Raw genomic sequence first — 27,197 nt, forward strand, 5'->3', positions numbered from 1 at the left:
CCCTAACATTCCTCTTCTTGTCTTTATTTTCCCTTCTAAACTTTTACAACCTCACATCAGAAAAGAGAAAAGAGAATTCTACTAGATATTTTGTTTCTTTTTATTCAAATATCACTGTTCACATATATCGTTGAGTGTGATGGAAAGATATATGACAGAAAAGTGCGTCTTTTTTTTTTCTTTCTCAAGTTAGTACATATCTCACATATTTCCAATTCCATATACAGATTCACAAATATCTGTGTGCATTAACCCCGGTATCCCCAAGTAATATCTATTAAGCACCTCGTGTAGTTAGGTAAATTTTATTTTAGAGGAAAGGAGGGAGGAGAATTTTTGACTTGTAGTAAATATTTACAAAACTTGCAAATCTGAGCTACTGTAATTTGTGACTATAATCTTTTTTGACAACAAACTATGAGCTGCTGAATATGAACATGATTTATATCACTCAACTTCCAAGTTGTTGCCTTCATATTATTCCTCTTGATTGCTAGTATGCCTTCCCCCCAAAGAAGCAACTTTGTGTCCACTAGACCCAAGCATCGGAGACTATAAAAAATGCATTTAATCCTTTCCTATCTTATCCCTGTGAGCATCCAGTGGCCAATTGACAGTATGGTTGAGAGATGGATGATGGTGGCAGGCACAGATCATGTCCGGTCCAGCCAATTGCTCCAACATGGTTGTGTAGCAATATCCCTTGAACGTGTGAACATTTACAAGATACCAAGTGCTTCATGGTAAAGCCAGACCCCAACTAGCAACAGCAGGAGCTAACAAGGTACCCACAGTCCCACATTGGATCCCTCACTGCCTCGGTTAAAAGTCAAATTTCTCATGACATTAGCCAACCCCCATCAAAGTCTATAAGAAGCTGTTGTAACTGCACATTGCTTCGTCAGCATCAAATAGGAAGCCATCAATAGACCTATCAAACAAATAAACAAGAGGTAGGCTCAGCACAAAAACTCTGACACAAAACAATTGAAGAGTAATGTAATTAAGCAAGTCTTAAAGAGCCTTAATACATTTGAAATAAAGCTAACACCTACATGTTGAAAGGTCATTCCACACAGTTCCACAAGATATTCCAATATTTACTCACTGATATACGCTACACAATTATGCAAAGGAATCCTTACGAGAATCCCCACGGCTCGACATCCAGATTTTCATTTACCAGAGGATACTTTGAAAAGGTCATTATTGCCAATTAGTGGATATGGATGGATCATGCTACCCTTAGAAGCTCATTATATTGTCTTCCAACTGTGTTTGAACCATGATCACAGTGCTGCCAAGTGTAGATTTGAAGTTCCAGTATTGCATATGCAGATCCGAATAAGGAACATGCAGCGGTTTCTCAAAAGGCATCATAAAGGAAGAACAGGCAGCTGGAGAAGACGAGAGCACTCTACCTACAGCCTTCAAGTTGGATCCTCAATTCGCTAGCACTGCATCAGAAAACTACCAATCCTCCTAGTTACAAGGAGATCCAGGTTGTATAAACAAGATTATCTATTTATGCCTAGAAAAAGCATTAAACAAGATTAATAGAACATTTCTCACCTATATTTGCTTGCCAATTGCCAAGTCTCTTGAAATGAGGAAGTCAAAGTTCCAACATGCATCTTGTGGTTCAGGAGACTAAGCTCCAATTTACCTCGGAGCTTCTTCAATGTATCACAGAATATTATGAAAAGAGCTCTCGTGTTGAAAAAAAGAATAATCTTCACCAGCTCAAATCCAAGGTGTCCAACCCTCATACATGTTGCAAAGATTATCTACACTTGTTGCTTGTTTGAGCAGATAATCCACTTGTTCTGCCACACTGATTTCCCTGAGGAGAAATATAAACAAACATGGTCATTCACATTTGATACAAGATACTCATCTAAAATTTTCATGGGAAGGGATATACCTGTTGTCAGCTACATCTCGACCATCTAACTTCATCTCCACTCTCCTTAAGACTGATAATGCATATGTATTTTTACCTAGGAGAACAAAACCATATATTTAGTATATGAAGTGTAACCATTCATGAAATGCTATTGAATAGTCAAAAGCTATATTGACAATTAAAGAGCCAGAGAATAAGAATAACCAATTACTAAGACTGATTTAGCACACTGTTGGCTAGTCCTTCAGTATTTTGATACGGCTAAGAAAGGGGCAAATTTTATCATTAAGATAGCACCATTAAGTACCTAACAGCAGAAGTTTATCAACACTTCCTTTGGTTGTTCATGATTAAAAACAACAACAACATACCCAATTTAACCCCACAAGTGGGATCTGGGAGGATAGAGTGTAGCCTATCTCAAAATGATAGAAAGACTTGTTCTGATAAATCCTCGACTCAAGTAAAGCATCTCAAAGCAATTTGAAAAAGAGAATACGGAAATGAAAGCAGTAACAATAACGAAAAGACGCAAATGGCTAATAAAGAAATTGCAATCAGCTGTTGGAACTAGTATGAAACAAGTATATAAACCACTTCTCAAGGCTGGTAACTACTCGTTCAAATGTGTAAGCCGATTTCATCATGAAAGGACAATGGTGTTGATTGATTATGCCACAGAAGTAGTTTTTAACTATCAGGACTAACCGTACGGACCTAAAAGGTTAAGTTTAGTTCATTATGTTCATTCAGTAAGAATTGGAAAGAGACAGTTGATAAATCCTCACCTCGGGTTGTTCGGTTGGCAGCCTCTACATTGATAAGTGAAGTTTCATGAGCAGTCTCCTCAACCTTGTCTTTGCTTGACAAGGGTTCTTCATTTCCAAGCAAAAGTTTCATCTCAAACGTCTCCTGATCCAATCAATAACAGTATCAATAATGGGTAGAATTCAGACTGTCACATTGTGCAACTAAAGAAACAAACCTGTGTCTTTTCAGATTCTGGCTGTGGCAATCCTGGAAGTGCACCTCCAACTGATCTTTCTGTGTCATCAGAACAATATGGAGTAATTGGATCAGTTAAGTCTGGGCCATTGGAACTATTTGCAAGACTAACTTGAGATGATGTAGCTGCAGACTCTGAACTGCCACTGGTCATGCTATCAGGGGCGGATATCCATCCCTTATCTTGCAAAGACAGTCCATTCACATCAAGAACATCCATACTGCTTTCTCTGTCTGACTGGGAGAAGATCTCATTTTTTCCATCATATTGATCGGCAAGATCTGGCCTGTAGGAGTTGAGATCCTCTGATCTTGCTTCCTGGCTTTCTCCTAACCCCTCAAGAGCCTACATCAAATAACAATTTCATTAGAACCTTAGAAAGAGCACCGTGAAATGCTAAGTTACTCGGACTCTTCACTTTCGATGCCGCACACGTGCCAGATTCTCCAAAAATACACTACTTTTGAAGAATTCAACACGCACCCGTTGATGTTTTTTGAAGAGTCCAAGCAACATAGGTGAAATGTGCGTATATTGTCTTTACAACCTTATGCAGATTCCCTGCATGCAGACTTGCAGATTGTGCTAGCCTGGTCAACATCGAATAAAGCCCCTCAACAGAGATTGTGAGAGATTGAACCAAGGGCTTAAAGACTTCATAAGTTTTTTCAACTTTAACATGGTAAGACTGGAATATAGCTTGTCCATGAACAGGAGATATTTCCATCGTTGCCTCTTTTTCCTTTGTCATAGCTTCAGTCATGGTAGCAACATCCTTGCATAATAAAGACTCAAGTGGAAGTATGATGCCATTTGCCTGTCCATCAAGAAAATAAAATAAGTGGTATTCTTAAATGAGAAGGTTCCTTGGAAAAAAAAAATTCGACTCAAATGAGACCCTGAAATCATCTCTCTAGTATCTACACCTGCCTACACGCACCATTCCCCCCAATAAGAAAGTAATCCTTTTAAGGAAATTAGTGTTAAACTATGTTTCCACCTTCTCAATATGATGGAAATTATATGGTCGGAAACTGTAGGAAAGATAGAGTAAATTAAGAAGGAAAATTAACATGAATAAGGAAAGGGAACAGATACAGGAAACTTTATCGCTTTCTATTACTGTCACTTCACGATTTTATTTTACCTACCTTTTTTCTTTGTGACAGACCACAAAGTAAAAAATGACACCTAAAACTGTCAGAACACGCAGTATCAGAATTCAGAACTAGGGTGTGACTGTTAGGAATAAGGACAAATTACAAATAAAAACAGTGCAACTACACTCTGCTGGGAGCTTTTCTTGCACCTTTGTGGTGTCATATGGGCTATGCATTCAGAATTAGGAGCCTACTGGATAGCTGGCTCGGGCAAAAGACAGAAAAGATCCAGAAGCAACTTCAGAGGACCATCCCTTTGTGCATTTTCCGGACCATTTGGAGAGAAAGGAATAGTGCTTGTTTTGAGAATAAAAAAATCACATTTCAAGAGTCAAAAAACTTTTGTCAGAAAAATCTGTTATTTTGGTGTAAGAGGTGTCTATTAGAGAGTAATTGGATCAGTGTATGGAATTTTTGAATTTGCTAGGGGATGCCCTTGTAGGTGCTGTCTGTTTTTGTAGCACTTATGTGTACCTTCATGGTACTTCTAATTAATAAAACTTTACCTTATCAAAAAAAAAAAACTGTCTCCTGCTCCCCACCTCTCCACCCCAACCCATGTAAAGATGAAAGGAAGGAAGACAAACAAATGAGCGTAGAGGAAAATAAGAACACGAAACCTTTGATAGATCTTCCATAAGAGACGAGTGCAAAGCAGTAGCCTCTTTTGCTATACTGTGGACATCATGCACACCTTCTGTTACCGCCAGAACCTTTAGGAAAGGACAAATTATCAACAAAAAAGAGACTTGAAAAATAGCTGACACAAAGCATCAATAATGTAATGTGAGCTCATGTGGATACTGCAGGCACAAAAACTCGCTACAACAACAACAACAACAACAACCCAGTGCAATCCCACATCGTAGGGTCTGGGGAGGGTAAAGTGTACGCAGACCTGACTCCTACCAATGTAGGACGGCTGTTTCCGAAAGACCCTCGGCTCATTAGAAGCATAAAAAAAGGTCAGACAAGAGTATTAAAAGTAGATAAATAGATAACGAAATAATCAAAGCACAAAAAGCAGTAAGTATTATTAGATATTAACATAAATACCATAAATCAAAGTACAAGGAATCATAGTGCATTAATACGCCTACGGCTAAGGGGGAGAAATGCCACTATGTGCTAGCCTTCTACCCTAATGTGTGTCCTCCACACCCTCCTATCTAAGGTCATGTCCACGGTAAGTCGTAAATGCGTCAAGTCCTGTCTGATCACCTCTCCCCAGTATTTCTTCGGCCTACCCCTACCTCTTCTGAAACCATCCATGGCCAACCTCTCACATCTCCGCACTGGTGCATCTGGGACTCTCCTCTTCACATGCCCAAACCATCTCAGTCGCGTCTCCCGCATCTTGTCTTCCACCGAGGCCACTCCTACCTTGTCTCGAATAGCCTCATTTCTAATCCTGTCGCTCCTAGTATGCCCACACATCCATCTCAACATTCTCATCTCGGCAACTTTCATCTTTTGCACGTGGGAGACCTTAACTGGCCAACACTCCGCCCCGTATAACATAGCTGGTCTAACCACCACTTTGTAGAGCTTGCCCTTAAGTAGTGGTGGCACCTTCTTGTCACACAACACACCAGAGGCGAGCCTCCATTTCCTCCATCCTGCCCCAATACGATGTGTGACATCCTCGTCGATTTCCCCGTTGCCTTGCATTATAGAACCAAGGTACTTAAAACTACTTTTCTTTTGGATGGCTTGGTCCCCGAGCCTAACTTCCGCGCCAACCTCCTGAGGTGTCTCACTGAACTGGCACTCCAGGTACTCTGTCTTGGTCCTACTCAGCTTAAACCCTTTAGACTCCAAGGTGCGTCTCCAATCTTCCAACTTAGCGTTAACTCCGCTACGAGTATCATCGATGAGGACTATGTCGTCCGCAAAAAGCATACACCATGGCACCTCACCTTGAATTTGTCGCGTCAATACATCCATCACCAAGGCAAATAGAAACGGACTCAAGGCTGATCCTTGATGCAACCCCATCACCACCGGGAAGTGTTCTGAGTCCCCTCCTACTGTCCTTACCCTGGTTTTGGCACCCTCGTACATGTCCTTGATCAACCTTATGTACGCTACCGGTACACCTTTAGCTTCCAAACATTTCCATAGTATCTCTCGAGGGACTTTATCATAAGCCTTTTCTAAGTCGATGAATACCATATGCAAGTCTCTCTTCCTCTCCCTATATTGCTCCATTAGTCTCCTCATAAGATGGATGGCTTCCGTAGTTGAGCGTCCCGGCATAAATCCGAACTGGTTCTCTGAAATAGACACGCCTCTCCTCACCCTCATCTCCACCACTCTTTCCCACACTTTCATAGTATGGCTTAGAAGCTTGATACCTCTGTAGTTGTCGCAACTCTGGCTATCCCCCTTGTTTTTGTATAGAGGGATCATGATGCTCGACCTCCATTCTACGGGCATCATTGCAGTCGTAAAGATGACATTAAATAACCTAGTCAGCCATTCCAAACCTACCGAGCCCGCACTCTTCCAAAATTCTCCAGGGATCTCGTCAGGTCCGATCGCTCTTCCCCAGCGCATCCTACGAACAGCACCTTTAACCTCATCGACCGTAATACTGCTACAACCCCCAATATCGTGACTCCTTCCTGTATGTTCCAAATCTCCCAACACAATTTCTGTGTCTCCACTGTCATTCAAAAGTTTATGGAAGTAAGACTACCATCTTTGTTTGATAAGGGTATCCTCTGTCAGTACTTTTCCGTGCTCGTCTTTAATGCACTTCACTTGATCCACATCGCGTGCCCTTCTCTCCCGGGCCCTGGCTTGCCTGAATAACTTCCTGTCCCCGCCTTTCTCTTCTAGTTCAGCATAAAGGTGTTCAAAAGCTATCGTTTTTGCCGTTGCAACCGCCGACTTCGCCTCCTTCCTCGTTATCTTATACAGTTCCCCATTCGTCCACTTCTCCACCTCATCCCTGCTCTCCATCAACTTAGCATACGCCAGCTTCTTTGCTTCCACTTTCCCTTGCACTTCTTGATTCCACCACCAGTCCCCTCGATGCCGTCTACGACTGCCTGTTGAGACTCCTAACACTTTCCTTGCTACAGCCCTAATACAACTAGCTGTCCTATCCCACATACCGTTCGCATCCCCACTACTATCCCAGGCTCCCATATCCTTCAATTTCTCTCCCATCTCTAGGGCCCTAACGGATGTCAAACTCCCCCATCTGATCCTAGGTCGTTCTTCCCCAACCCTCCTCATCCTCGTCGTCTTAATCCCTAAATCCATCACTAAGAGCTTATGTCGGGTTGTAAGGTTATCGATCGGGATGACCTTACAGTCTTTGCACAAACCTTTATCATCCTTCCTAAGGAGTAAAAAATCTATCTGAGTTTTAGCCACTGAGCTACGGAAGGTTACCAAGTGGTCCTCCTTCTTTGGGAAACTCGAGTTGGCTATCACTAACCCAAAAGCTCTTGCGAAATCCAGAAGTGAGATTCCTCCTCCATTTCTGTCCCCGAAGCCAAAGCCCCCATGTACATCATCATATCCTCCTGAAATAGACCCGATGTGTCCATTGAAATCCCCTCCCACGAAAAGCTTCTCAGTAGGTGGTATGCCTACCACTAACTCGTCCAAATCCTCCCAAAAGCGCCTCTTATCCTCCTCGCGTAAGCCCGCTTGCGGCGCATAGGCACTAATAACGTTCAACGTGATCCCTTCAACGACCATTTTAATCGACATCATCCTATCATTGACTCTCCTAACCTCCACCACCTGATCCCTTAAATCACTGTCTATTAAAATGCCTACCCCATTCCTATACTTCGATTTACCAGAAAACCAAAGCTTATACCCGTCTACCTCCTTAGCTTTAGAGCCTACCCATTTTGTCTCCTGGACACAGGCTATATTAATCTTCCTCTTCTTTAGAATCTTAACCAGTTCTATGGATTTACCCGTTAACGTCCCAATGTTCCAAGAACCTATTCTCAGTCTAGACGCTCCTTTAACGCACTTACTCCTCGTTACCCTCGTCCCCGTTCCAAGAACCTATTCTCAGGCACAAAAACTCGCTAATCATATAAAATATGTCTTTATTTTCTTATTGAAAGCAAATAAAATGCCTCTTAATGTATAATTGCCAATATATATTATTTATACATGTGATCAACACACTCAAAGGTCAACCTAGAGAAAGTTTGACCATGATTCACATCAAGAATGACATCCAGGATGCTGCTATAACAAAACAACAACACTATGGCAAGGTAAGAGAATCTAGGAATATTATTGTATGGCTAAACAACCATTTAGAAGGAGAAATCCTGCAATAGCCACGTTCATTGTTGGTAAAAGTGAGACAACTTGCTTAGTTTGACCTTACTTGTATAAAGTTATTCTATGATTTTACAGATTTAATCTTCAAATTTTCTGGAATTACATACTGAAACCTTCCATAAAGATGCAAACCTTGGTCTATGGCATTTCTACCTATTCATTTTCTTAGGTGGATTCAAATCTACCCCTTGCTGCTTTATTAGGAGAATAAGCTACGCAGATGGAATTAAGTATGCATGTTCTGTTTCAAAAAGGTAGGCATTTAGCTTAGGAGAATAGGCTTAGCAGATGAAGTCAAATGTTCATGTAGCTGAACAAGCCAATTTGGACACAAATTTGATTGAAAACACCAACATAAGAACATTAATTTAGTCGTGAGAATCCTACCTCTTCAAGCATCGAACCACATTCAGATGTCAAAGCAGTACGCCCCCTTGTTATGGCCCCAAATGCAGATAGCGCCACACTTAATTCATAGGAACAATCCCTCATCGCAAGCAGAGTGCTTTGCAGATCCCCTTGGAGAAGAGAAAAGTCAACGGCATTGAGAAAATAGGGGGGAAAGACAACTCTAAAAACATCTTGCTCCAGTTAGTGATAAATTAAGAAAATACTAAAGAAAACCATGCCATATAAGAGAACCACGTGCTTCCACATTTTCTACATTCAGCTTTATAAGTCAATTTTTCCTAGAGTTTCCATCTTCAAAATGGGATCAACTCACAAATTTCATACTTGCTAAAAGTAAAATACAATAGAATCCTAAACCACGTGGCAACAAGAAGGATGGGATTTGTATCTAGTTATAGGCTGATAACTGAAAATCACATGACTGCGGACTAGTAATGTTTGCATTCCATCTTATAGATTAAGATGAATGAAATTGAGTGGTTTTATTGAACATATATATGCTGTGGAAATTAATATATAAAGTCATGCAACAATTATTTCAAGCTTATGGTAGGTCGAAACTCCATCTCTTGCTTTGAGCAGAGAAAAATTTCAAAATTTGAGTTTCACAGTGACCAATTGTCACTGTAGTTCCATGTGCTTGGTCCAACCAATAAAAAGAACCCCAGAAGCACATGTAAGAAGTAGACCGTCAAGTTAAAGAGCTTGATCTTATCAGAGCTTATCAGCTTAAGATTTTTAGGTAGCCACATATTGAACAAGTTACATTCAAAATAGCATCATAAAGTCATCTTACCTGATGCTGACTTAGCTTTAACAGAAGCAACACAGAGTTCGTTAGTTGCAGAGAATAAACCACTTGAAGCAGCCTCCATGTTGCTCTGTGCAACTTTCCATTCTTGTTCAGTATCTGATGCATAAAAGACAAAAAGACGATTTTTGCCAATGAGAAGCATGCAATACCACTACCAATGCACTTTTGTCATTCATAGAATAGAGAACATATAGCTTTGAGACTTACGAGTAAAGGAATGATAAGTAACGTCCAAGTTTGTCAGAGCGTTTAAGTAAGCTTGCTGCCAGGTCCTGCCATCTGCAATGCTCCTGGATGGATAAAATTCTTCTGAAGTCTGGAAAAAGCCATCTCTCGATAATTCAAACTTCAATATGGAGATGCAAAGTTTCATCACATCTGATGCCTTTTCTCGAACTTCACATAATAACTGTTGGCGCCTCATTAGATGATCATGAAATTCCTGAGGTATTCCTGGATTCCTTGCCAAAGCATTGCCAGCAGAAGTTGAACTTGCACCTCCACAAGCCCAGCTCATAGCTCTCTCAAGCTGCCCTTCTGCTGTGACAGAAGTTCTCTCACAAGCTTGCAGGCCATCTAGAGCTCTAGCTATTTTTGCAATCGATGATTGAAAATTTTCAAGCAATTGAGGTCTGCTGATGTTTAAAAGAACTGGAAGGAGTCTAGCATCACTTGAAAGATATTTATGAGATATCAGCCTTCTCTTTTGCAGAATATTAGCATTTATATCATGCATCCATTCAATCTGAACAATTTCGAGGCTGGTCTTAAGAATAGCCTCCTTCAATTCACTCACCTGCCTCTTCATGAGGGAAGCAGCTGATTTTGCTGCTCTGACACTTTCATGTGTATTGCAGTATTCCTCAAGCATGATTTGCACATTTCTTACAGCTGCAAAGTTGTTATTTCCTTGATCACAAGTAAGATCTTCTGTTGACTCTGTCACTTGTTTCAAATATTCACTTTCTTTTTCTAAAATTGTTATTAAAACAGGCGCAACTTTCTCTTTCAAGTACTGCTCAACATTTTCTTGAAGCTGAGATTCAAGTTTTTTCTTCACTATATTTACAAGTTGATCAAATCCCAAACTTTGATCAGCTTGTAAAGCTATATTTTGTGTGCAGGAATCAAGGAAAGAGTCCACTATATAAACCTTCCACATAAAGAAGGCATGATTGCTCCATATGCCAGGAAACTTCCAAATATATTCAGATAGCGGGCTTCCTGAATTAAATAAATTTTTTAGGTGAGAAATCCTAGTTGAACCAGATTCAACAGGTGCCTCAAGCAATGACAATTCTCGATCAACTGCTTCCAACTCAGAGAAGGGCTGCATCAGTGCAGCCATAAGAGCTCTGCTTCTGAAGAGATGTAGCTCCTCATCATGTTCATGAGAGATCATAGATTGCAGATTCTGTTCCAAAGAAACCAGAGAACTTCTAATGGTAGCTTCTTTCTGTATAAGAGATGAAATCCGCACGTCCTTCTGGTTCCAACTTTGGTGGAGCTTGTCAAGTTGCGCTCTACATGCTTCTTCTTGAGAGGCTAATTCTTCAGCCTCCTCCCAAGATAAGTGGTCTCTACCCTTAACAGCAGCTTCTTCAAGAGCCAACTGCTGCTCGGTGATGAGACCAACCTTAACAAAGTAATTCTGCTCAAGCTCAGCTAAAGAAACTCTCTCCAATTCAACCTCAATAAGCTGCTCTAATGCTGTATCTATGGATCTCCTGATTTGTGAGAGTGATGCAAACACATCCATGACTTCTGAATTGAACAAAATGACCGATCTGATGACCTCTGGTAGGACAACTTCAAACATTTGGCCAACCAAGTTTTTACAGGAAAACAGACTGGTTTTAAAAATTGAAGTCCAATTACTATCAAATAAAGATTCAGAAGTGTCAATAACTGTGTTGATACTCCTATAATCCATGCTGACATACTGCTGAAGCTCATTCAGAAACTTTGCTACTAGCATGCATTTTTCTACTTGCTCCTCAAACTCAGAGAAAAAAGTTCCAAAGTCAAAGCACAATATCATGTCCGTGTGTCTTCTCCTAGTGAAATGACTCAAGTTATTGAGTATTTTATGCTTAACATCATTATATAGAGAACTAAAAGCTGCTTTCAAAACTGATAGAACTTTTTCCTTGGTCTCTTGAAAGTTTCTGTGCAAACCCCCATCTTGTGAGCCTCCATGAACTGAAGATCCTAACTGCCCAGTATCCTCTTTCCTCTCAAGACCAGCAGACTCCATGTAGTTCTTGAAAGCAGACAATAGACTATTTTTAGCTCTTAATTCAGTTTCAGGACCAATTGAATTAACGAGCTCTGCACACTCTTCTTCCATTCTCTCTATTTCTGCTGCATACTGACTCACTTTTAGGCAAAGATCATCATATCTATTTTTAACAGAATCAATACCATCAGCATGTGCCTTTCCAATAAGTTCAGCAGCCTGTCTTCGGCTGATGGATAGAATGTCAGAGGACAGCGTATTTATTGCAAGCTGAAGAACTTGAGCCCAACCATGGATTGGACTGGAGGTGTGGTAGTTGATTGGCAAGATACGTTGCAAAGCCAAAGAATATGTTTGGATTGTTGATATTGCTGAAGAAAGTCCATGATCCAGCTCAGCTACTAAGTGAGAAACTTCTCTATCTATATCATTGCACTGAGCTTGGGTGGGTTCAGGGACAACTGTCAAAGGAACCCCAGCTACGAGAACAGCAGATACAAGAGATAGAGATTCTTCTTTACCAGTCAGTTGTATGCAGGCTCTAATATCTGGGATCGAACTGCTTCTTAGAGCATCAAGGGTTCTTCCATGCTGTTCAATCCAAGTTGTTGCTTCTTGGGCTTTCTCCATTACCACAGCTTGAGCTTGTGCCAATTCTCGAGCCTGCAATTCAAGAGAAACCCGGATGTTCTCTGAAGTAGAAGTAGTGTCAGCAACAAGTGACTTCGCAGATGTCTCCCGTAGAACAAGGTTAGATCTCTCTTGGTCAGCACGACGGTACAGACCAGAGACAACTTCGTATTGATTCATGATGTTTATAAATCTCTGTAAATCAGTATAAAAGCATTAAACTAAGTTCATTTCAACTAGAAACAAACTTCCATCACCTGCAGAAGGAAGTTGACTACATACCTCAAGACCAGTTTCAATAGCTGGTAAGGTAGACAGCAGAAGATCATGATGCTCCTAGATAAAGAAAACAGAAGAAAAATCATTAATTGAAGATACTGATTCATGTAACACTATGAATGCATCATCTTGCATGTACTTACAATTTGCCTTACAATTAACATCATAATGAGAAGGCAAAAAAAGATCCTGCAGTTAAACATCCATCTATGTATATTAAATGACTAGTTTCTAGGAACGTGCTTTGCACGTTTGTCCCTTATTATTATTATAAATTTTCTATATATTTAGAAAGTTGAGTTATAAAATAGAAAATGTTGAAACAAACAATATTAATTTTACCATTTACATTTTATTCATTAAAAAAATCATAAAAATGGAATAATATGTGAAACTAATTGACATAATATAGTCTCTCATGGTATGAATATGTCGATGAATTCCTGATTGAAAAATTAATAAATGCATGTAAAACCTTTAATGAAATTGACAAAGGCATGAGACAAATTTAGAAGGGGTAAGAACAAACAAATTTGTATACAAGATCTCTATTTTTAACATGAATAAATTTATTATAAAAATATATACTATCAAAAAAATAAATCTCAATTACATATTGTACATACTAGAACAAAAAGCTCCTAAAATTTCAAACAAACACTGTATTTTTCCGAAAAGCACCTGATTATAGGGATAAAATGATCATAAGTAACAGCTTTGATTAGAGTTTTACCACACATGTAATAATTAAAGGCTAAGGAATGTGAATGGTAATAATTACAATATAGTGGATGGAAAGGTATTGTATCTTTGTAGCAGAGAAGAAATGAAAATAATTTGATGTAGAAGTGACTTGAAGATACATTCTTCATAGTGCATTTTATAGTCTGCCAAAGTATATGAAAAGTTTTATCAACTGCCGGAAGCTAAAGGAGTAAAAACTGCCATAAGCTAAAGGAGTAAAAAAACATATGTAAAGAAGCCTAAAGGACCTAGGCATAAAGGCTGAGAATTTCAATGGACCAACATTTATATTAATTGATAATTAATATAATATAATATGATATTAATATTAATGAATATTATATAATTTAATTTATTAGAGGGGCAAAATAGAAGGGGAGCTTTGGAGTAATTGGTAAAGTGACCAGGAGGTTACGGGTTCAAGGAAACAACCTCTGGCAGAAATGCAAGGTAAGGCTGCGTACAATAGACCCTTGTGGTCGGACCCTTCTCCGAACCCTGCGCATAGCGAGAGCTTTAGTGCACCGGGCTGCCCTTTTATAGGGGCAAAATGGTAATCCAACTTTGAGGTTGGGATCTTCCCACTTTTAGTAATATATGATATGATATACATTCTGGGTGTTTTGCACGTCTTATTAAAATATAAACTTAGATTTAGTTTACCACTAAAATAACCACGATAAGGTGTAAACTTAGATTTATTTTTCCTTTGATAATACGTTCAGCTCATCAAATATTCACTTTGTATTAAGATTTTATTGATTTTGATCTTTTTACCTGAATCATGTATTATTGTCTTCCCAGTGTGGATTATTTTCACTATCCTTATCCATTAAAAAAAGAACACACATCACTTACATTTATCCTTTGTTAATTGACCATTGTTCAAAAACTTATTTCACACCACGAATTTTGAAAAAATACAGATTGTTGTGTGGAAGAGAGACTAAATCATTTAATCTAACTCTTAACACTCAAATCAAAGTACCTACAATTCCTTGATTAAAAAATTTAAAATATGGAATCTTATGAAATAACTTCCAATTTTTCTTATCTTACCAATTAAAATAATATAACAAAACCACCAAAACACTGATAACTTATTTCACGTGAAAATAAAAACTTCAGCTTTTCTTTTTTTTCTCATGATGAATGGTTTCCTGAGTATTTACTCTTTAATTTATCTTTATGGTTTTCATTTGGATTATGTATCGCTCTCTCAGATCTGGATCGTTGTCATTATTCATCCGATAAACAGACAGAAGAACGACCTCTATCACACTGTACAAAATTTTCTGCACTCTCTTAGTGTTATATTGAATACAGAAACCTTACAGTATCTTGAAAGAGGAAAAAAAGAACTCAAGAAAAATAGCTGAAGAGTTGATTCTTCCCATCTGCTCTAGCCTTGGTGGACAGAGTTACATGATACTTGTTGCTGGTGGGAGGTGGCAGGTATCCCGTGGAATTAGTCGAGGTGACCGAAAGCTGGTTCGGACACCATGGTCATCAAAAAAAAGGAAGAAAAATAGCTGAAGAGTGAAGACAGCCTAGAGAGTAATGGCTAAAAGAGGGGGCTATGAACAGAAAGATTTTTCATCGAGGAGCGGCAACAAATAGGACCACTTTGTAGAAAGAATAGAATTGGGGGAATCAATGTACTGGGAGAAAGAGGTTAAACGAGCAATAGTGGAGGGAAATAATGGAGAAGAAACTACGGGAAGCAGTTCAGAATTGTGCCTAATTTGAAGCATCGAGACTCAATAAATTCACTATGGTTTTTTCCAACGCGTGGTGATACAGGATAAAAAATGACGTGGAGGAGACAGCAAGAGCTATCCAGGATACTCTGGAAATAAAAAGAGCCTTGTTTATAGCATTTATCCAAGGAAGGAAAGAGTAACTAACGTGAAAGAGTAGATACCTATTAGTCTAGTTGAAAGAACTTGCAAGATTATCACAACGATAACAAATGGAATTATTGCTGATAGAAAGTACCTGCAGGGGAATACGAATTTCTTGCATGCGGGAGGCAAATAGACTCAAACTGACAGCGAGATCCATCCCCTTTCTTTCCTCCCCAAAAATTGCTGCATCATCATGGAAGTCTCCACGTGTCCATTCCACTAGGGGATCCCACACAAAGACCTCAAGTAACATCAAGATTATGTCCTTGTTCTTTTTTAGAACACCAAGAACAGCTTCACAATTAGCTCTGAATGTACCCTCTACACCAGTTAACCCTAGAGCTGCTTCAATTGTCTGGGTCAGGCGGAAAGGCACTATTTCTGGGATCTTTAATCTTTGCCCTTTATCAAAGCAGACATTGTAATCGATATGCACAATATCCCCAGAGCAAAAATCCATAAGAATATTATCCAAATGGCGATCCCCAAGGCCTAAAATGTGGCCAATGATGCTCATGGCTGCTACACTACCTGAATATCTGCAAGCAGATAAATTCAACTATTATAGAAAAGCCACCAATCCAAGATCCACCGACAGCCTCACTATAAAATGGAAACTGCATTGACATGACACTACTCTCACAAGAAAAGAAGATTATTCTCAACCCTCTTCTTGAATTGAAGACTAGGTAACAACCGTTGACAAATTTCCTTTGCAGAAAATCTTCAACAGAAAACTGTAAAAAAACTTATCGGATGCATTGCATTTACAGAAGACTATTGCAGGTAGATAGGGAGAAAAACATTACCTCTTTAGTTTCGAGCTGAAGGCTTTGAATCCCTCACTCGCACACCAAAGTTCCTGGTAAAGAAGTTGCTTAGGGGCTTCCTTCATGAGATCCAAAAGTACCTTTCGTTTAACTTCATGAGGCCAATCTCTTCTTGATATTACTCTTCTTATTCCTTTCTCCTTAAGTGCAGGTATGATCTTCCCATAAAACATGTCCATTGGCCGAGGAACAGGTGGAGGAACTGTCTGTTTTGCATTAGCACCTAGCGCAGAAAGTTGTGCCAGCTGAACCCGACTCTGCCATGCCTTAAAGACACTGTAAATACTTACTACATTATCCACCCACTGGATGAGACCAGCTCGACCACTAATAGGTGTGACGGAGTAGAAACGTACACAGACAGACTGCCTCTGTACTGCAGATGATGAATGCAGAAAATTGTTAACTGCTTGTAGCAGCTGCATTATTCTGGCATCAAGCCGCAGATCTTCACGCCCTTTCAACAGATATGTGTACTTCTCCCCATCAGAGCCTACTATAACGATCTTTTTAGGTTTTGTCTTGGTAGATAAAATTGACACCTGTTCACAGAAAGAAGCAATTGTGACAATTCCACTGGAAGAAGTATTAAGTCCCCCTTCTGATTCAGAAATCGTAATTTGCTTCTCAAGACCAGGCATTGGAGCATCAGATGATGAAAGAAGAGCCAGTTGTGGTGCGACTTCCCCTAGTGATACTGAGGATTTCCTTTGATAAGATGCCAAGGATGCAGCCACATTATCAAATGGTCGCCAAACGTCCCCAAGAGCCGCAGCAGATGCAGGGGGGTTCTTGAAAGTTACGATAGCAGATTTTATTTGTTCCCTGTACACCTCATGGAACCAAATTTCATGAGGAGTTTCAGGTTTACGAGAAGTAGAAGCAAAACGACGTTCTAGGACAACAACAATAGGAGCCATCATGGCTGAGTACTTAGCAGCATTTATCTTGTCCTTCTCTCCATGGCTAAGAGTTGGGTTTTCTGCAATTCGTGCAGCCTCCTCTTTCAGCAAATTTATGCGCCTCATTACATCTGGTAATTTATATATCAATGTACAAAACAAGAAGAGGTAAGACAATTGCACTAAATTTACCGCTTCCTTTCTGAATTGAATGCTTATTGACTTGGAACAAGTACTGCAGTACATCTAAGTATTGATTTGTTATTTTGATAATGAAGAAGTGCGGATGATTCTACTTTTTGATTTACCATGAACTAAAACAAAAGGTCCATTGAGGAAGTTAACCATCACAATTTTTCAACTTGTACACAATATATGTAACTTAAAGTATGATTCTTGAATTATCACTCTCTTTCTCTAAGATAATTTTAGTAACTTCTTAATACTGTAAAACCAAATGTCCACCCTCAGAGGTTTTTTATGCTTCTCGTATGAGGTGAGCTTTGACTTCTATTTTACCTTTAAGGACTTCAAAAATATGAGCACCCATCCCATCAATTTTGATATTCAGAAAAAGGTAAAACACACTTAAAGGGGAACCCCAGAACCAAAAACAGTTCATGGCTAAATAAAAGAGCAACAGCTACCTGCATGAAGATCTTGAAGTGTGCTGAGCCATAATTCCTCCCAGAGGACTGTTACATTTTCAAGCTCTGTTATCATCAACTGAACATCCTGAACTAACTTAGGATACAGCTCATTCTGCAATTCATAGAAAGATCTAATTATTTTTTGTTTTCAAAACAGATTTAAGTCAATATAACCAAATCTGGAATGACTGTATCTGCATAAACCTAATAAAACTAATCCATCATAGGAGAGAAGAAAAAAGTACCATTTTCGGTCTAAGTGAGATTGTGGGATAAACTATTTCAAAAAATATGTATAAGATTGCAAATCGGAGATGAAAGTAGGAAACCAACATAAAAAGAGAAGGCACAAAAAAAAGGCACTCTGCAGCTAGCACAGTATTCATTTATTTACTTTTTTTGGTGTGTGTGAGGGGGGGAATGTCATTTTGCAGAAAGTTGTACAGGTCACCTAGCTTTAGTTCAGGTAAAAAGCTGATCCACTACCTTTGAGCAATAGGACATAATAAACCACTATAAGTGGACTAGAACATGCATCAATTTATCCTTATAGCTTACAAGTAAAAAGAACTTGCTCTCATAACCTACCAATAAAATTCTTTTTGGAAGTTGGAAAGAATAATTCCAGAAAGATATCATAGTTCAACGAGATACTTTAACAGGCTAAAAGTTTCTCTACCAGAAGAAGTAACAGAAACTGTGAGGAATGCACAAAAGGTAAAATTAGTTCAAATACTACCATTTGGAATCAAAATGACAACAAAGACTAGATTGACGTAATGCTGGAAAGGCCCTTTGAACATTTTCCACTTAGCTATAGAAGTCTCACTACAAGAAAGCAGACTGAAATGCCAGAGGCAGAACCACGATTAACTACAGGAAACTATACTCAAATTAAAAAGCTATGATGCCGTCGGACCATACTTGAATTGAAAACATAATTGCATGAAAAAAATTCTCTACATCATACAGATAATTAATCAGATACAATGGTAAAGAAGGATTTTACCAAACAAGCCAGTATTTTCTGAAGCTCCTCAGAAGGTTCTCTTTCATAAGAGTTTGCATCAACTAGAGTTGGATAGACAACAGACCTAGGAGATAGCTTAGCCAGCTTTACTAGTAAGGTCTGCAATTGTTTTCTAACCGCTTGTTCAGGGTGGGAACTTAAATGAGCAAATAGCTGAGGTGTTATCTCCTACAAAAGGAAGTGATCATTAAAATATGACAAAGCAGTCAAAATCAAACCACAAGTAGAAATTGAACCTACCTGCCATGGTAACAAAGGAACTGCCGAAAGTGCAGGTTCAAGTGTGTCTTTCAGCTCAATCCCATAGTTGAGAAGAATATGCAACACATAAAGTGTGGATCTAAGTGTATAGTTCACAAACTTATATTTTGACCCCTCAGTACAGCTGGTTAATTGGCCATCTAAAGATCTGGAAGATGCATATGAAAGAAAATTCACAAAAGCTTGGGCCGCATGGCCAAAGAGAGAGACCCTTCTACGCCGCAAAGACCACCAGATATTAACCAAATCCGTAGTTAAGGATTTGACACTTGCTTCTTCTAAAACAACATTTGCTTTAAATAAGCATTGCTGCAACTTAGAAGTCAATGTATTGGGGAAGAATTCACCATTATAATCTTCTACTCCAGGGGCTCCAGCTTCAGCTTCGATAGTATCTACTACCTCCTGCAACAGAGAGCTAGCAGTGCCATCACTTTGCATGCTTTCAGAATTTCCAGAGCAGAAAACATCAGATTCTCCATCTTCATTCAATACTTCGCCACAATATCTGCTCGCAAGAAGCTTTGAGATAATATCTTTCACTTTCAATACTTCTTCCTCAGTTAACTTATATCTTGTTGGTTGGATTTCAGAATCAAGAACAGCAGAAAATGAGCAAGAAAAAAGGGTAGATTCACAAGGGGCACACAACGATGATCTAGCTTGATTATAACACCAAGAAGCATATGAAATCCAAGATTTCCCTAAAGTGGGACAGAGTTGGGACGACAACTTTGTTGCAGTGCCCACAAGTTCCTCAACAATAGCATTCACATTCTCCTTAGAAGTCAGATTATCAAGAATGAAGCTAGATTCCTCTCTGCCGGATGAGGTGTTGAAATCACATCTTATTTTGAGGACTATGTCTTTCATCCATGAATTTGAATAATCTTCTTGCAACCAATTAGATAGTTTCAGGCATGCCTTTGCCTTTAGAACTTTATCAATGGTGTCAGAAGCTACAAATGAAGATGAAATCATGGAAGGTCGGATAAATGACCAAAGACTGGTTAAAGCATCTTCAAATTTGTCTTCAGCATGCATCAACAGTACTCGCTCATACTCCAAACCAAGAATTATATGATCACGGATACTTCCATCAGGGAAACTAGAAAGATGATCTTTGAGATAATTGTCAAGATGATTTGCCAAACGGAAGTTTTTTTGCTTACGAGCTAGGCTCATCAAATTCCTGCAAAGTTTGAGAGTCATGGATGATGCGGGGTAAGCCCTTTGATATATTCGTAGGACCTTTAACCATATACTGCAATCTTGACGATCTTTGATAAGGGGAGACTTCATCACTTGTATATGAGAACTTAATAGTGATGGAAAATGCTTGTCTGGACTTACACTGAGCTTGTAACATTCTTCAAATGCAGAGATGCAGTATAACTGGTTGACATGTGATGCTGCCTCTACAAGTCCATCCAAAGGCAAGACAGACAATGGTTCCATCAGCATTCCCTTGGCCTTCTGCAATTCCTCTGGCACCTTCTCCACTCTTCCCTCAACTTGATGAAGCATAGCTTGCAACAGCATTTGCTCACTCCTTTGCAAGGCCAACTTGGGATCCAGAGTGAGTTCGCTGCTACTTTTAGGAGTCAAATCAAGACAAGCCCAAGCTGCCTGAAATTCACCCTCATCAAAGCGTGCCAATGCTTGAACGGAGTTTACTTCATTGCCAGCAATTGTTAGAGCACCAGAATAACTTTTTCCAGCATGCTTAGCACGAAGTGTTTGCAGTTCCAACAGCCAGGATTCCAAGGACTTCCAATCAGAAACTGCTGAGTAACTCTCAATAATACGCGCAATCGAAAATTGTACACCATCAGAACCCATAAAAGTGAGAGAATCCTCAGTCTGTAACAGATGAATAAAGTGAGCCGCAGCTTTTTCATGCTGACCTTTAGCTTGATATACAAGCCCAGTAATCCATGAAAAATGTCCAATTATTCCACTATCATTTAAACTCTGATTTTCATCAGTAAACAAGGGAGAGAATACAACTGTTGCCCAATTTTGGATACCAATTAATGCCTCTGGCTCATGAGTTTTACAGAAAGCCAAACATATGTGCCGTAAAACCCTCAAGATATCTGCAGTGTACCTGGCTCTGACATTGTGGATATTTTCAGTCACTTGCACTCTAGACTTATCTTGTATAGCTGAAACCACAAGGCTCCTCAGCTCCTGCAAGCGCAATGCACAATAATATATTGTAGCATCATGACATTGGAGCGCCAATCCTGCATTCATCATACGCTCACTTATCCGAGAAAACCACTCCTCACAAACCTTCCTATTTGCCCGAAAGAACAAGGAACTTTGCCGAGAAGCACTGGGTAAAACAGTTGACCCTTCATATGCATTGTATACATTTTTCTTAAGAGCCTCAACAAAATCAAGCAACAATCTCATAGGTAACAAGTGAGCATAAGAAGAACCAATAATATTTAAGTTTCCATCACTTTGATCAGCATCAAGCTGCAGGACATGAGCAACATCAAGAAGCATGCGCTCTAATGCTGCAAAAGTTTGAGTTGGACCACCAAGGTTCGTCCGAAGGCGAGTGGTAATACAATATCTTGCAGCTTCATGTATTGCCCACCATGCACCAGCAAGGGTGTTAACAGAGCAAATTCTCTCAAGAATATCTTCGTCAACTTTGATATCCCACAACAGCCCATTTGAGCTAGAATTAGAAGTTTCTTCAGGGTGAATCAAAACGACATTTTTGGTGCGCCCACAGACACAAATGAGCCTCTGGATCCATGAGGAAAGAGGTACTTTCCATCTCTGTGCAATGTAACTAAGTATGGTAACAAGTTGCTGTGAATGAAGTTGCTGAGGCAGTTGCTTAAGTGCAAAAAGTTGCTTCCAATGCAAGTTCGACCTATTGTTAAATCTAAGAACACCTGGCCAGCATGCAGTAGCCAATCCATTGTCACGGAGACCACATGCATACACTGTAATAGGTAGCACATTTGAAAGCAACCTGACAAATGCATTCCGTATATCTTCATCTGGATCACCAAGTTTTTCAAGAATTGCCTGAGTAGTAATTATAAAGTGTGTAGGATGAATAAGCTTTGCTTGTAGAAGCTTCTGAAGGACTAATGCCACAAGAGATCTCAATTTTGGTTCTCTATCTGATGCAACATCCAGAACTGAGAACAGCAAATCCTGGACAATGTCTGCATATCCAAATACTTCATATGGAAAATATAATGCGTTCTCATTCTCATATATGTCAACAACTTTTCCACAGAATTCATGTATCCATTGTAGTGCTTCTAGTTTAACTGCTAGAGGAGAAGCGACATGAAGAGCTCTTATAAGAAGGATAGCATACATTTTCAGATGCTTTAAGACTAGCTCAGGAAGTTCAGTCCTCCCACTCTCTACCTTTTTGAGTTTCTCAGGCGTAATTTCCTGTGAAATTGTGGCAGTAACTTGTTTCCTTAGAGAGCATTTGCTTAAGAATTCAAGTGCAGCTAGTCTTTCTAACGTCTTGAGAACTGCAACTTGCAATTCTACATGCCCAAGGACAGGTGACTCAAAAGGGTTGAAATTGCCAATAATGCTTGATATTAACTTTCTGGATCTGTTAACATACAGAGTGTCGATTTCTGTTTGGCCAATCATGCTAGCTCCATTGCCTAAAGAAACACAACTAAGTAAGACCCCCAAATCAAACTTAATCAATGCAAATAGCTCAGATTTCGAGTAAGATTTAGGAACTTTGACATCAAATGCCGGATTCTGCAGGTCTGATTTTTGTCCAAGCATGCACCTCAGCAAATCCAGCTCCTCAAGCAGTACACTCACTGATTTTTCAACAACCTCAAAGTTCCCATGTTGAAGCAAAAATATATAAGTAGCTGCTGAACTTCCGGGTATTAAGTGGTTGGGATGCAAACGCAGCTGAGATATAGGCACATCAAATTGTAATATCTTGTGCACAGACGATGGGGAAAGGCCAAGCTTTTGCAGAGACAGCAATTGCAAATTGGTTTTAAGAACTCCATGAACCTGAAAGGAATCAAGCTTCTTCATCTTCATAGACTGGTCTTCACATTCCATAACCAAGCTCTGAAACAAGATATCAACTGCAATAGGATAAAATGTTGCAAACCGTTCACTCAAAATTTCAGCAAGCAAAGTCAAGCATCTCCAAGAATCATCAATCCATTTTGACCATCCAAACTTTTTTCCTATCATAGACATGCATCCTAATAGAATAGGAACCATTTTACAAAGAGGTTCACTTATCTGCTCGAGCATATTCATCTCTAGCAAACCCGATGCCGTGGACTGTAACACTGTAGAAAAACAAGACAATAATGCAAGTAATCTTTGGAACTGCTGGGAGCTACCAGGACTTGCATCCTGAAGCAGCACGTCCATATCACCTAGAAACTTTGAGAGCAATCCCAATGGGAACTGCATATTGTTCACCCAATATTTCTGAAACTGCAGGAAACTATCCATAATAACGCGTCTATCTGATTCTGCAAGGTCCGGTACCATCGCCCACCCAAGGAGAAGATCCACAACATCAACAAAATGGGGCTGAAAGCATCTAAAAAACTTCAAGGAGATTAGTGTTAAAACAGCGAGAAGTCTGCGCAGTAAGCTCAAGGAGGTTCTTTCATCCTCAAGAAGCTCTTGGCAAGCCTTGAGAATTGGCAATGCAAATCTCTCAACTGCAGCAACATCCCCAACATTAAGAAATTCACGCAAGCCCTCCAATGCAAGATCAGTTGTCCCCTCTACTACAGTGCTAAGCAATGGCAATGCCCAACCAATGAACCGATCAACCAAACTGACAAGAATGACATGGTTCTGCCTTCCATTTGGAGCTATCGAGATTAAGCATAATACAGAACACAAAGCACCATAAGCAGTAGCTGCTGCCTGACGCACTGAATATGACCTGAGCAGCAGTTTTTACGCCAAACAAAAATGATCATCAGATGTTTTCATAATTAATAGTACAAATTATTAAAAGAATTGATGTGGTAACGTATTAAGTTAAGTAGGCCGTCAATTTGATGGTGTGTGATCAAAACACCTGTATGGCAGCTTGTGTCACAAATGATTGTTCAATATGATTCCTCACAAGTAAATAACAGCATTGTGCAAATAGCACCAAGACCCAGGAATCCGATGTGAATCCAAAAAGATAAATAACTACAATATATAAAATTTCTTTCTAGGCCTATCCAAAGATATGGAGAAAGGTGATTTATGTGCAACACAAAACCCCAAGCTTATGGATCACTGATCGTTGTTACTTTTCTTCAAAGAAAAATACTACTATTAGGGGGAGGGGGAGGGGCCAGGAATGTTGCATAGGTGGGATTTGACCCCTTGTACATGCTGAAGGATGAGGGGCTCTCCTTATAAAGTTCTAGAAATTATACCAAGTATCAGAGTGCAGCAAAAGTCCTACAGGTTTGTTAATAGAAGGATTGATACAGGTAATTGATGCAAGTCAAGTTCCTTGAAGGTCATGAATGATAGCTCAGTGAATCATAGGCATGCAGGCAAACAGTTGTTATTTCAGACAATATTGTGAAATATGAATTAGCAATACATAATTGCACCACTACAGAATAATATATGTGAGTTGATGTAATATATGCAAGCGATCGCACAAAACATGGACAGCCTGCTTTTGCACAGCCACTAGCAAGCCAATGTGGCAGATACCGCTGAATTTGTTTGGCATACAGTGGTCACTTCCAGCAGCTGCTAAAGATGACACATCCAGCTAGATATTCAGAAGGAGGAAAAGTAGACACTGAGCATGGGATGTAGCTCCATTGCTTCTTTCTTCATGTTTTTTTTATCAGGTAACGTTAGGTTTCGTTCAACAAGTAACCAGGGGATAAAACTGAGAAAAATATAAGCTCCTGTACATTCCTTTAACGTCTATCTAAAAACCCAACGAGCTGACAGAATCCAAAAAGAAAAGAGAATTATTTACATTGCAAAATTACACTAAGCAAAAAGGTTAAGGCCCAATAAAGGAGGGGGATTTATACAACTCCAGTTATGAGATGTTGATCACGTTGCGGGCTCAAGGCCCAATAAAGGAGGGGGATTTATTTTATAATCTGAACACTCGGATTTTGGACAGAAATTCCATCATGCTTCCTACTTCCCCAATCATTACCTTCCAAATTTGACGTTATATGTATCTCCTTCCCTGAGTTAATTTACAGTAGCTACAGGGCTAGAAACTCCTCCTTCAGTGTTGTGTTGCGCACCTATTTGTCTGGACAGAGTAATGTGGTCTCCCCATCACCTATTTTAATTTGAATGTTGCTGCTAAATTATTGCCATAGTTTTACTAAAACTTGCATGTTTCCAAGGAAACACCCCATGAGGAGCTGATGTTGTCCTGGTGCACCAAAAACTGTTTCCACCACCATGTTTTACCTTCACAACCTTCTTCCACAAGGCATTCTCTTCAGTGCTATATCTCCCTAATCATTTCATGAGTAGGCTTTATCATGCATTGTTAGATTCCTTAATCCCAACCTCCTTTATCCTTAGGTAAATATAAACCTTTCCATTTCACCAAATGAAACTTATGATGAGTATTGTTCTCTTCCTAAACCTATGTTCTAATCTCAAATTAGGGTCTGTTGTGTAAATCCTCAATGTTGATTCGGTATTGTTGGACCAGTTTTATCCCAATTAGAGATTCTCAAACACCAGAGGTTCTTTAAATTTTCTATTAGCACACAAATCTTTTAATAAACTAAAAGACTTTTAGCAAAGTGTATCAATGCGACAAGCTTAATCTGAATTAGTCCGTATTTTGCCTATATAGGTCTTTCCATTGTGTTCTGGATTTCAAGAGATTGCAAGCTCTTTATGACAATTTCTTTCATGCGACTTACGTTTATTTACCTTAAACATAACAATGAGACTCTAGCTTCTCAGTAAAAGGGTTTGTTCTATGTCCTAACTATAGAAATAGATGACCACAATTGGACAATATGTGATACCAATCAAATCAAGGCCATATGGGTTACAATGTTCAATTATTTGCTATATCATACAATTTTTAGTTTTCCCCATACCCCACATTGTGGGATTTATACAATTTTTAGTTTGTTAGCATGGTTATGAGTACTTTCTATTAACTCTTCAAATAGTGTCAGACCTTACTAAATATGAACGCACTCATGTAAGATCTATGCCCGTAACACTTAGGCATACTCATAGCCGAATCCATGTACGATAGGTTTTCACAAAAAAAAAATAAAAAACCTACATTGTACACACAACAATCCCTATTATTGTTGAATATAGTTATTAGTGCTTTTTTAACAGAATACAGAAGGCAAAGGTGAAAATCAAGAACCATAAAAATTATACCAAGAAAATATATGCCAAGAACCTTTAACTACTTATCCGAGATGTTCAGATAGCATTCATAACATTCAAAACAATAATGATGACAAAGAGCAAATTAACTTACTGGGACTATATAATTCCAGTACAATTTGTATAGCCCATTCAACAATAATCAATCAATGACCCCTCAATCACAAAACTAGCAAGGGTTAACTACATGAATCCACACCCATTCAAGCCTATTTTATTACGGTACATTCGTCGAAAACATGGCGTGCATATATAAGAACAAGCGAGAGAAAAGGGCATACTTGTCGGAGAGGAGCTGAGAGAAGCCTTGGGCAAGAAAAGAAGCGGAGTGAGTGATGAGGAGAGAGTTTGGAGGGTAAAGAATGGCGCGTTGTAGAGAAGTTATTGCGGCAACACGAGAAGACTCGTCATCTTCAGTAGCAGAAGTTGAAGTGGATTTCGAAGGATCGTCTTTGGGTAAAGCGACGGTGAGAAGTGCCGCCAATTGCTGCTGCTGGTGATGAAGTCCTTGCATTATCTCTTATTCTGATGATGAATTCTTCATTGTCTTCTTCGGTCACTTCTTGAATTTCCGTTTATCGCCGTTCACCGGCGACCGAGCTCAAACAATTTCAAGAAACGTCGTAATTATCAATGTATAAATGCACCACTCCGGCCTCTAAAGTTTTTTCTTATTCATATTACGCCCCACAACT

The 27,197-nt window shown here is 39.3% G+C and overlaps 1 protein-coding gene across 5 annotated transcripts; it reads right to left on the reverse strand.

Moving 5' to 3' along the window:
* Positions 1-291: 291 nt before the first annotated feature.
* On the reverse strand, positions 292-27,197 carry LOC129885493 (uncharacterized). 5 transcript variants are annotated; one of them, XM_055959784.1, is made up of 18 exons: positions 26,784-27,197; positions 19,075-24,034; positions 18,814-19,002; positions 17,802-17,916; positions 16,232-17,285; positions 15,514-15,961; positions 12,775-12,828; positions 9,831-12,687; positions 9,606-9,719; positions 8,786-8,916; positions 4,693-4,785; positions 3,460-3,729; positions 2,892-3,257; positions 2,695-2,818; positions 1,925-2,000; positions 1,573-1,843; positions 1,056-1,457; positions 292-931 (listed from the first exon to the last, which is right to left on the reverse strand). In XM_055959784.1, the coding sequence occupies exons 1-16, from the start codon at positions 27,014-27,016 to the stop codon at positions 1,744-1,746; spliced, it is 11,184 nt and encodes a 3,727-aa protein (XP_055815759.1). In that variant the 5' UTR covers positions 27,017-27,197; the 3' UTR covers positions 292-931; positions 1,056-1,457; positions 1,573-1,743. The 5 variants fall into 5 exon arrangements, with proteins under 5 accessions (XP_055815759.1, XP_055815760.1, XP_055815756.1 ...); XM_055959785.1 differs by having other exon boundaries at positions 1,146-1,470; XM_055959781.1 differs by having other exon boundaries at positions 1,056-1,470.

Source organism: Solanum dulcamara, chromosome 4, assembly GCF_947179165.1.
Source record: "Solanum dulcamara chromosome 4, daSolDulc1.2, whole genome shotgun sequence".
Lineage (NCBI taxonomy): Eukaryota > Viridiplantae > Streptophyta > Magnoliopsida > Solanales > Solanaceae > Solanum > Solanum dulcamara.

What these genes read in the sequence shown, in the direction of transcription:
- LOC129885493 (XM_055959786.1), bottom strand. Translation starts at nt 27,016, where the DNA reads ATGCAAGGACTTCATCACCAGCAGCAGCAATTGGCGGCACTTCTCACC. An exon ending in AAATTCGTATTCCCCTGCAG is followed by an intron (nt 12,829 to 15,513) that starts GTACTTTCTATC and finishes TTCTTTATCTAG; the next exon opens with GAGCATCATGATCTTCTGCT. An exon ending in ATGCAGGGAATCTGCATAAG is followed by an intron (nt 3,258 to 3,459) that starts GTTGTAAAGACA and finishes TATTTGATGTAG; the next exon opens with GCTCTTGAGGGGTTAGGAGA.